The following is a 12422-nucleotide window of genomic DNA, read 5'->3' as shown; positions in this document are numbered from 1 at the left end:
GCTCTCTCTCCCCATCTCCGCACTCGCAACAAGGGCAGAGTCCCTCTGGTCCTCACCTTTCACCCCACCAGCCGGCAAATACAACACATAATCCTCCGCCATTTCCGCCACCCCCAACGTGACCCCACCACTCGCCACATCTTCCCATCTCCCCCCATGTCTGCCTTCCGCAAAGACCGCTCCCTCCGCAACTCCCTCGTCAATTCTTCCCTTCCCTCCCGCACCACCCCCTCCCCGGGCACTTTCCGTTGCAACCGCAAGAAATGCAACACCTGTCCCTTCACCTCCCCCCTCGACTCCATTCAAGGACCCAAGCAGTCGTTCCAGGTGCGACAAAGGTTCACCTGTATCTCCTCCAACCTCATCTACTGCATCCGCTGCTCTAGATGTCAGCTGATTTACATCGGGGAGACTAAGCGGAGGTTGGGCGATCATTTCGCCGAACACCTCCGCTCAGTCCGCAATAACCTACCTGAACTCCCGGTGGCTCAGCACTTCAACTCCCCCTCCCATTCCCAATCCGACCTCGCTGTCCTGGGTCTCCTCCATTGCCAGAGTGAGCAACAGCGGAAATTGGAGGAACAGCACGTCATATTCCGCCTGGGGACTTTGCGTCCGGATGGCATTAACATTGAATTCTCCCAATTTTACTAGCCCTTGCTGTCTCCTCCCCTTCCTTAACCCTCTAGCTGTCTCCTCCCACCCTCCCATCCGCCCGCCCTCGGGCTCCTCCTCCTCCCCTTTTCCTTCATTTTCCCCTCCCACCCCCCATCAGTCTGAAGAAGGGTTTCGGCCCGAAACGTCGCCTATTTCCTTCGCTCCATAGATGCTGCTGCACCCGCTGAGTTTCTCCAGCAATTTTGTGTACCTTCCCTTCATACTTCATTATTTCAGCCCGTATTGCCCGTTTTGTTGCCTTTGGTTGTCCTATGAAAGTTTCCCAATCCTCTGGCTTCCGGCTACTCTTTGCTGTGTTATACATTTTTCTTTTAGTATAATTCTATCCCTAACTTCTCTTGTCAGCCACGGTTGCCTCCTTCTCCCCTTAGAATCTTTCTTCCTTTTAGGAATGAAATGATCCTGCGTCTTCTGGATTATGCCCAAAAATTCCTGCCATTGCTGTTCCACCGTCATTCCTGCTAGGATCCCTTTCCAGTCTACCTTGGCCAGCTTCCCTCTCATGCCTTCATAGTCCCCTTTGTTCAACTGCATCACTGCCACTTCCGATTTAACGTTCTCCTTCTCAACGGAGTGGTGATACCAGAGTCTTTGAGAAATAAAATTATGAAAGAACTTCATGTCGAACATCCTGGCATAGTAAGCATGAAGTCAATTGCCAGAAGTTTTGTGTATTGGCCTGGTATTGACAGTGACATCGAGTCACTGGTGAGCAAATGTAGCGTCTGTCAAAATTGCTGGAGTAAACACCAAACACACCACTGCAACCCTGGTCATGGCCAAGTAGACCTTTTCAGAGAGTTCATGTAAATTTTTGTGAAAAGGGTAATGATCACTTTCTGGTACCAGTAGATAGTCATTCCAAATGGATTGAGGTTAAGCATATGGGTCAAGCATTACTACCGAGTGCACCATAGATGAGTTGAGATCCATAAGATGCATATTCTGTTTGACAAACGGCATAGATTAACATCAGATCATTTGGAAAAAATGCTGGTAATTATGTGCAACCAGACAACTTTGGTCATTTAATGTAGTATACCTTTATGTTATCATTTTTAACCATATTTTGGTGGTGGAAATACATGCCTTTTTATATCAATAAATGCCTTTTACGTGCCTTTTTTGTAATTTTATTATGCCCTTTTGCCTGCCTATTTCAGAGTTTTTTAGTGCCTAAACATCCTGGCTCTACTGATCACAAGCCACTACTAGTGATACTTGGTCCCAAGTCAGCCATACCTTCCATGAGGATGCAGCGCTGGGCAATTTTACTGTCCCAGTATGACCACAAGGTTGAGTACAGAAGCTCCAAGTGCAACCCAGTTGCAGATGCGTTGTCCCGGTTGCCCCATGAGAACTCTGATGTGGGAAGTGTGAACTCAATCTACACATTGCAAGTTGTAGATGAAGACTTTCCAGTGACTGCAACAAAAATTGCAGCAGAAACAGAGACAGACACTGTGCTGAAGTGGGTCTATGAACAGACATTGAACGGTTGGACTGAAATCGATAGTGGATTGAAGTCAGTTCTGAACTCAGAGCTGAAGCCTTTCCATAATCGACGCCATGAATTATCATGTGAGCATGGGTGTATTAAGTGGGGTTACAGAGTGGTGGTACCAGAGTCTTTGAGAAACAAAATTATGAATTAACTTCATGCCGAACATCCTGGCATAGTGAGCATGAAGTCAATTGCCAGAAGTTTTGTGTATTGGCCTGGTATTGACAGTGACATCGAGGCTCTGGTGAGCAATCTGCCAAAATTGATGGAGTAAACCACCAAAAACACCACTGCAACCCTGGTCATGGCCAAGTAGACCTTTTCAGAGAGTTCATGTAGATTTTTGTGAAAAGGGTAATGATCACTTTCTGGTACTAGTAGATAGTCATTCCAAATGGATTAAGGTTAAGCATATGGGGTCAAGCACTACTACTTAGTGCACCATAGATGAGTTGAGATCCATTTTTGCATGCCATGGTTTACCGGAAGAAGTTGTTTCTGATAATGGGCTTCAGTTTCGTTCAGAACGATCCAAAGAATTCATGCAGCGGAATGGTGTAAAACACACACTTGTTCCTCCATACCATCCAGCCTCCAACGGGGCGGCGGAAAGTTCTGTTAGGAATGTCAAAGATGTTCTCAAGAAACAGGTTTTGTAAGGTAGTTCAAAGCTCAGCATGAAACATTCTTTGGCTAGTTTCTTGCTGAAGTACAAAACCACACAACACACAACAACGGGTTACTCACCTGCAAAACTGTTGATGAAGTGAAGGCTAAGAATATGTCTAAGTCTATTTCAACCCAATTTGGCCTTGAGAGTTGACCAAAAACAGTTAAGTCAAAAACGCCATTTTGACTCCCATAAAAAGGAGAGGTACTTCAAGCCAGACGAGCAGGTTCGTGTTCTCAATCCTTCCAACAAGTCCAGTCGAGACAAATGGGATGTTGGGAAAATAGTGGAAGTGTGTGGAACAAAAAGATACTTAGTTGAAGTTGGAGGTAGGATCAAAAGTATTCATGTTGATTAAATGATTGCAGCCAAAGATGAACCAAAAACTGAGCATGAAGTCCTAATCCCTGAGTTTTTATCTGAAAGTGAGTTGGAAGAGACCATTGCAGTTGAAACACTCAGTTCAGTTAGTATAGACAAAGAAACAGATTCCTCTGGTCAAAGTCAGGGTACTAAAACAGAGCCAAACAAGCCTACAGTTGAGTCAACACCTAAACCTGTTACACCTGTTACTGTTAGACGATCAGGCAGGATCCGTAAACCAGTAGTCAGGTTAGGTTTTTAAGTTAAGTAACTCACAGTATAAGTAAAACGAAAATGTGTAGATAAGTAAAATAAATATATTATATTTATCATTTAAGATTTCATAAATACTGGTGCAAATCAAGTATCACAACAACAAAATTGTAACTGAGTACTTAGATTTAATACTTTAAAAAAGGAGAGCAGTGTAATGTATTCATACATATTCATGTATATGTTAATGAGTTGGGTGTTCAATATAAGCAGGGAATGTTGGGTAATTAATCTCTCTCTCGTGATCCAGACAACCTGCGTGTAAGTTGTTCTTCATTCTGCTGTCCGGAATATAACAACAACAAAGCTTACAGAGATAGAATTTAATCAGGGGGACAGTCAAACTGGTGCGAGAACTGGGAACGGGGAGGGATGTTCATCCGCTGGGTTGTAAGCTGCCCAAGCAAAATATGAGGTGCTGTTCCTCCAATTGGCATTGGGCCTCACTCTGACATTGGAGGAGGTCCTGAACAGAAAGGTCAGTGTGGGAACGGGAGGGAAAATTAAAGTGTTTGGCAACAGGGAAATCAGGTAGGTTTAGGCGGACTGAGCAGAGGTGTTCAGCGAAACGATCGCCGAGCCTGCGCTTGGTCTCGCTGATATATAGGAGTCCACACCTGGAACAGCAGATACAGTAGATGAGGTTGGAGGAGGTGCAAGTGAACCTATGCCTCACCTGAAAAGCCTGTCGGGGTCCCTGGACAGAGTTGAGGGAGGAGGTATAGGGACAGGTATATCTCCTGCGGTTGCAGAGGAAAGGGGTGGTTTGGGTGGGAAGGAATGAGTTAACCAGGGAGTTGCAGAGGGAACGGTCTCTGCAGAAAGGGGTGGAGATGGGAAGATGTGACTTGTGGTGGGATCCCGTTGGGGGTGGCAAAAATGTTGGAGGATCATGTGCTGTATGCGACAGCTGATGGGGTGTAAGGTAAGGACAAGGGGAACTCTGTCCTTGTTATGAATCGGGGGAGGGGAAGCAAGAGCGGAGCAGCGGGATTTTGGAGACCCTAGTGAGAGCCTCATCTATAATGGAAGAGGGGAACCCCCGTTCCCTAAAGAATGAGGACATCTCAGATGGCCTAGTATGGAACACCTCATCTTGGAGGAATTGGGAGTAGGGGATAGTCTTTACAGGAAGCAGGGTGGGAAGAAGTGTCGTCTAGGTAGCTGTGGGAGTCAGTAGGTTTATAATAGATGTCAGTCAATAGTCTGTCTCTTGTGTTGGAGACGGTGAGATCAAGAAACAGTAGGGAGATGTCCAGTGAATTTGAATGCAGTATGTAAATTAGTAGTGAAGTTAATGTAGTCCATGAGTTCTGCATTGGTGCAGGAAGTAGCACCAATGCAGTCGTCAAGAGTTCGGGGATAGGGCCAGTGTACGCCTGGAACAGGGATTGTTAGACATATCCTACAAAGAGGCAGGCATGGATCTTGATCTTCAACCTTTGGTGCATGTGGCTCCCTTTAACTTACGTTTGATGTCCAGGTAAGTAGTGAGCAATGAGAAGTACTGGTCCTGAGACAGGTGATGTGGCAGCCCCATGAGCAACAGCTTCACCTGTACTACACTCTTCTGCTTCTTCGTGATGTAGAATCTCGTCTGGTTCATTTGACGAACAGAGAGCTAGAGAACAATGACATTAAGAGACAACATCAACATTGGTTACATGCACACAAAGAAACAGCCTCAAAACAGAGGGCACCAGAAAGTTAATCATGGAGTTACACGGTACGGAAACTGGCCCTTCCGCCCAACTCGTCCATGCCGACCAAGAGGTCCCAACTACACTAGACCCACCTCGTAGCTTCATAGCTCATAAGTGTAGAATTAGGCCATTCGGCCCCTCAAGTCTATTCTGTCATTCAATCATGGCTGATCTATTTCTCAACTCCATTCTCCTGCGTTCGTCCGATAACCTTTGACACCCTCACTAATCAAGAATCTCCACTTTAAAAATACCCATCGACTTGGCCTCCACGGCCATATGTGGCAATGAATTCCATAGATTCACCGCACTCTGACTAAAGAAATTAATCCTCATCTCCTTTCTAAGGTTACGTCCTTTTATTCTGAGCCTGTGACCTCAGGTCCTAGATACCCCCACTAGTGGAATCATCCTCTCCACATCCACTCTATCCAAGCCTTTCATTATTCGCTAAGTTTCAATGTCCCCCTCATCCTTCTAAACACCAGCGAGTGCAGGCCCAGTGCTGTCATACACCTGCCCGCCTTTGTCCCATATCCTCTGAAACAATTCTGTCCATTTAAGCTCATGGGTGACAATGGATAGCTAAGATCATCCATTGTTTATAATGTCATTGTAAACAAAAAACGAAATCACAATCATAAAGGAAAAAATATTTTTGGATAAAATGCATCAATACATCTGCAGAACCAAATCTGAAAAATTCATAAGCACAACCATCATCTTAATTAAGGTATATCCTCTGTCTCATGACAAGGCAAGGTCAAGTTGGTGGTTAGACAGGACCGGCCAACAACAGCACCTGCCAAGACAAGGACTGATTAACTGGGCCAATGGGCCGAGGAATGGCAGATGGAATTTAATTCTGATAATTCCATGATTTTGTGGGTGGGAGAAAGTAAAACCATGACCATCACTTATCTACCTGCACAACCCGTATCCATTCCCTGAATATCAATATGCCTATCCAAAAGTCTTTTAAACACCTTTAAACTTTCTCTTCAACCACGTTCCAGGCACTCATCACCCTCTGTGTAAAAAAACACGCCCCACATCTCCTTTAAACGTTGCCCCTCTTGTGTTACAGCTCTGTCCCCTTGTATATGATTTGTCCACCTTGGGAAAAAAGGTTCTGACTGTCTACCCTCTCTTTATCTCTCATTGCTTTATATATTTCCATCAGAACTCCCTGCAAACCCCAGCATTGCAGAGAAATCTGAAGTCTGTCCATCCTCTCCCTGTGGCTAATACCCCCTAATCCAGGCGTCATTCTGGTAAACTTCCTCTGCACCATTTCTAAAGCCTCCATATCCTTCCTGTAATGGGGCGACCAGAACTGCACGTAACACTCCAAGTACAGCCTCAAAGTCCTATGAAGATGCAGCACGATTTCCAGACTCTTATACTCAATGCCCCAATCTACAAATGCTAGCATAACATATGCCTTCTTTACCACTCTATCCACTTGTCTTGACACTTACAGGGAGTTATGGACTTGGACCCCAAGATTTCTCTACATCAATGATGTTAAGGGTCATGTCATTAATTGTATATATATTTTCCCCTTACATTCGACCTCCCAAAGTGCACCACCTCATATATGTGATGTTTTGAGAAGTCAACCCAGAGCAGGACCTTCACAATGAACAGTAGGGCCCGAGGGCTGTAGAGCAAAGGGATCAATGAGTACAAGTACATAGTTCACTGAAAGTAGCTTTGCACATGGGTAGGGTAATAAAGGCGCGTTATTTTGGCACGCTGGCCTTCATTAGCCAGGATATTTAATTTGGACGTTGGGAAATTATATTACAATTGCACAAGACATTGGTGAGGCCTCACTTGGAGTGTTCAGTTTTGGTCCACAACTTATAGGATTGGTGTTATAAAGCTGGAAAGGGTATAGAGAAAATTTACAAAGATGTTGCCAAGACTGGTGGGCCTGAGTATAGGGAAGCGAGGCTGGGCAGGCTAGGACTTCATTCCTTGGAGGGCAGCACGACGTGTGGTGATCTTATAACCATATAACCATATAACCATATAACAATTACAGCACGGAAACAGGCCATCTCGACCCCTCTAGTCCGTGCCGAACACATAGTCTCCCCTAGTCCCATATACCTGCGCTCAGACCATAACCCTCCATTCCTTGCCCATCCATATAACTATCCAATTTATTTTTAAATGATAAAAACGAACCTGCCTCCACCACCTTCACTGGAAGCTCATTCCACAGAGCTACCACTCTCTGCGTAAAGAAGTTCCCCCTCATGTTACCCCTAAACTTCAGTCCCTTAATTCTCAAGTCATGTCCCCTTGTTTGAATCTTCCCTACTCTCAGTGGGAAAAGCTTTTCCACGTCAACTCTGTTATAGAGGTGTATAAAATCATGAGGAGAATATACAAGGTCAATGCATCTAGTCTTTTCAAGAACCTGAGGACATGAACGAATTAATAAGTTTATTGGCCAAGTATTCACATACAAGGAATTTGCCTTGGTGCTCTGCACGCATGTGACAACATGACATACACTGACAGTTTGGAATGACACATAAAACATTAAACATTAATAATAAAACATTATCGATTAAACATATGAATTAAATAAAACACCAGAGCAAAAGGAGGCTACAGATTGTTGGTTATTGAGTAGAGCTACTATTCGTGGGGAAAAAGCTGTTTTTATGTCTGGCTGTGGCAGCTTTGACAGTCTGGAGTCGCCTTACAGAGGGAAGTGATTCAAAGAGTTTGTGGCCAGGGTGAGAGGGGTCAGAAATGATCTTACCCGCTCGCGTCCTGGCCCTTGCAGTGTACAGTTTGTCAATGGAGGGAAGATTGAAGGCAATAACCTTAAACATAAGTTTAAGGTTCAGGTGTGGGGGGCAAGATTTAACAGGAACCTGAGAGGTGACCTACTTCCTTATATGGAACGAGCTGTCAAACGAGGTCGTAGAGGCAGGTAAATAATAATTTAAAAGCATGGAATCATGGAAACAGGCCCTTTGGCCCAATGCTCACGTCGACCAACACAACCCCATCTACACTAGTCCCACCTGCCTGTGTTTGGCCCGTATACTTTTAAACCTATCCTATCCATGGACCTGTCCAAATGTTTTTTAAACATTGTGTTAATACCTGCCTTAACTATCTGCTCTGGCAGCTCGTTCCATACACCCACCACCCTCTGTGTGACAAAGTCACCCCTCAGGTTGTTATTTAATCTTCCCCCCTTCACCTTAAACCTAGGTCCACTGGTTCTTGATTCTCCTACTCTAGGTAAAAGACATTTACCTATCTATTCCTCTCGTGATCTTACACACCGCTATAAGATCACCCCTCATCCTCCTGTGCTCGAAGGAATAGTCCCAGCCTACTCAACCCCTCCCTGTAGCTCAGACCCTCGAGTCCTGGCAACATCCTCGGAAATCTTCTCTGCACCCTTGCAAGCTTAACAAAATTTTTCCTATACAGGGTGACCAAAACTGAACACAATACTCTACATGTGACCTTACCAATGTCTTGCACGACTGTAATATAATCTTCCAACTTCTATATTAAATAGTCTGACTGATGAAGGGCAACTTGCCGAAGGCCTTCTTGACCACACTATCTACCTGTGATGCCACTGTCAAAGGAACTATGCACCTGCTCCCCTAGATCCCTCTGCTCTACAACACTCCCCGGAGTCCGGTCATTCACCCTGGTTAGACTTCCCAAAATACAACATCTCGCACTTATCTGTATTAAATTCCATCAACCATTACTTTGGTTCTGTCTTCACTAAGGAAGACATAAATAATCTGCCGGAAATAGCAGGGGACCGGGGGTCAAATGAGATGGAGGAACTGAGTGAAATCCAGGTTAGCCGGGAAGTGGTGTTAGAAACATAGAAATTAGGTGCAGGAGTAGGCCATTCGGCCCTTCGAGCCTGCACCGCCATTCAATATGATCATGGCTGATCATCCAACTCAGTATCCCGTACCTGCCTTCTCTCCATACCCTCTGATCCCCTTAGCCACAAGGGCCACATCTAACTCCCTCTTAAATATAGCCAATGAACTGGCCTCGACTACCCTCTGTGGCAGAGAGTTCCAGAGATTCACCACTCTCTGTGTGAAAAAAGTTCTTCTCATCTCGGTTTTAAAGGATTTCCCCCTTATCCTTAAGCTGTGACCCCTTGTCCTGGACTTCCCCAACATCGGGAGCAATCTTCCTGCATCTAGCCTGTCCAACCCCTTAAGAATTTTATAAGTTTCTATAAGATCCCCTCTCAATCTCCTAAATTCTAGAGAGTATAAACCAAGTCTATCCAGTCTTTCTTCATAAGACAGTCCTGACATCCCAGGAATCAGTCTGGTGAACCTTCTCTGCACTCCCTCTATGACAATAATGTCCTTCCTCAGATTTGGAGACCAAAACTGTACACAATACTCCAGGTGTGGTCTCATCAAGACCCTGTACAACTGCAGTAGAACCTCCCTGCTCCTATACTCAAATCCTTTTGCTATGAAAGCTAACATACCATTCGCTTTCTTCACTGCCTGCTGCACCTGCATGCCTACTTTCAATAACTGGTGTACCATGACACCCAGGTCTCGCTGCATCTCCCCTTTTCCTAGTCGGCCACCATTTAGATAATAGTCTGCTTTCCTGTTTTTGCCACCAAAATGGATAACCTCACATTTATCCACATTATACTGCATCTGCCAAACATTTGCCCACTCACCCAGCCTATCCAAGTCACCTTGCAGTCTCCTAGCATCCTCCTCACAGCTAACACTGCCCCCCAGCTTAGTGTCATCCGCAAACTTGGAGATATTGCCTTCAATTCCCTCATCCAGATCATTAATATATATTGTAAATAGCTGGGGTCCCAGCACTGAGCCTTGCGGTACCCCACTAGTCACTGCCTGCCATTGTGAAAAGGACCCGTTTACTCCCACTCTTTGCTTCCTGTTTGCCAGCCAGTTCTCTATCCACATCAATACTGAACCCCCAATGCCGTGTGCTTTAAGTATGTATACTAATCTCTTATGTGGGACCTTGTCGAAAGCCTTCTGGAAGTCCAGATACACCACATCCACTGGTTCTCCCCTATCCACGCTACTAGTTACATCCTCGAAAAATTCTATAAGATTCGTCAGACATGATTTACCTTTTGTAAATCCATGCTGACTTTGTCCAATGATTTCACCACTTTCCAAATGTGCTGCTATCCCATCTTTAATAACTGACTCTAGCAGTTTCCCCACTACCGATGTTAGACTAACTGGTCTGTAATTCCCCGTTTTCTCTCTCCCTCCCTTCTTAAAAAGTGGGGTTACGTTTGCTACCCGCCAATCCTCAGGAACTACTCCAGAATCTAAAGAGTTTTGAAAGATTATTACTAATGCATCCACTATTTCTGGAGCTACTTCCTTAAGTACTCTGGGATGCAGCCTTTCTGGCCCTGGGGATTTATCGGCCTTTAATCCATTCAATTTACCCAACACCACTTCCCGGCTAACCTGGATTTCACTCAATTCCTCCAACTCCTTTGACCCGCGGTCCCCTGCTATTTCCGGCAGATTATTTATGTCTTCCTTAGTTAAGACGGAACCAAAGTAGTTATTCAATTGGTCCGCCATATCCTTGTTCCCCATGATCAACTCACCTGTTTCTGACTGCAAGGGACCTACATTTGTTTTAACTAATCTCTTTCTTTTCACATATCTATAAAAACTTTTGCAGTCAGTTTTTATGTTCCCTGCCAGTTTTCTTTCATAATCTATTTTTCCTTTCCTAATTAAGCCCTTTGTCCTCCTCTGCTGGTCTCTGAATTTCTCCCAGTCCTCCGGTATGCTGCTTTTTCTGGCTAATTTGTACGCATCATCCTTCGCTTTGATACTATCCCTGATTTCCCTTGTTATCCACGGATGCACTACCTTCCCTGATTTATTCTTTTGCCAAACTGGGATGAACAATTTTTGTAGTTCATCCATGCAGTCTTTAAATGTCTTCCATTGCATATCCACCGTCAACCCTTTTAGAATTAATTGCCAGTCAATCTTGGCCAATTGACGTCTCATACCCTCAAAGTTACCTTTCTTTAAGTTCAGAACCATTGTTTCTGAATTAACAATGTCACTCTCCATCCTAATGAAGAACTCAACCATATTATGGTCACTCTTGCCCAAGGGGGCACGTACAACAAGACTGCTAACTAACCCTTCCTCGTTACTCAATACCCAGTCTAAAATAGCCTGCTCTCTCGTTGGTTCCTCTACATGTTGATTTAGATAACTATCCCGCATACATTCCAAGAAATCCTCTTCCTCAGCACCCCTGCCAATTTGATTCACCCAATCTATATGTAGATTGAAGTCACCCATTATAACTGTTTTGCCTTTGTCGCACGCATTTCTAATTTCCTGTTTGATACCATCTCCAACTTCACTACTACTGTTAGGTGGCCTGTACACAACACCCACCAGCGTTTTCTGCCCCTTAGTGTTTCGCAGCTCTACCCATACCGATTCCACATCCTCCAAACTAATGTCCTTCCTTTCCATTGCGTTAATCTCCTCTCTAATCAGCAACGCTACCCCACCTCCTTTTCCTTTCTCTCTATCCCTCCTGAATATTGAATATCCCTGGATGTTCAGCTCCCAGCCTTGGTCACCCTGGAGCCATGTCTCCGTGATCCCAACTATATCATAGTCGTTAAAAGCTATCTGCACATTCAACTCATCCACCTTATTACGAATGCTCCTTGCATTGAGACACAAAGCCTTCAGGCTTGTTTTTACAACACTCTTACCCCTTATACTATTATGCTGAAAAGTGGCCCTTTTTGATTTTTGCCTTGGATTTGCCGGCCTGCCACTTTTACTTTTCACCTTGCTACCTATTGCTTCTACCCTCATTTTATACCCCTCTGTCTCTACGCTCACACATTTAAGAAACCCTTTCCCTTTAACTCCATCCTCCACTATCCCATTCGACACCCCACCCCCCTTATTCAGTTTAAAACCACCCGTGTAGCAGTGGCAAACCTGCCTGCCAGAATGCTGGTCCCACACCTGTTAAGATGCAATCCGTCCCTTTTGTACAGTTCCCCCTTACCCCAAAACAGATCCCAGTGATCTAAGAATCTAAATCCCTGCCCCGTGCACCAGTTCCTCAGCAACACGTTCAGGTCCCGTATCTCCCTGTTCCTGCTCTCGCCAGCACGAGGAACTGGAAGCAAACCGGA

At 44.9% G+C, this 12422-nt stretch overlaps 1 protein-coding gene across 2 annotated transcripts in view; it reads right to left on the bottom strand.

Moving 5' to 3' along the window:
- dgkq (diacylglycerol kinase theta) overlaps nucleotides 1-12422 on the bottom strand; it is a 128915-nt gene that overhangs the window by 60853 nt on the left and 55640 nt on the right. For both annotated transcript variants that reach the window (XM_033020457.1, XM_033020458.1), the window contains exon 13: nucleotides 4959-5109. In XM_033020457.1, the coding sequence (XP_032876348.1) occupies nucleotides 4959-5109 (151 nt within the window). The remainder of the gene's footprint in view (nucleotides 1-4958; nucleotides 5110-12422) is intronic.

This window comes from Amblyraja radiata, chromosome 1 (genome assembly GCF_010909765.2).
Source record: "Amblyraja radiata isolate CabotCenter1 chromosome 1, sAmbRad1.1.pri, whole genome shotgun sequence".
NCBI lineage: Eukaryota > Metazoa > Chordata > Chondrichthyes > Rajiformes > Rajidae > Amblyraja > Amblyraja radiata.
This window is presented reverse-complemented; position numbering and strand designations above follow the sequence as displayed.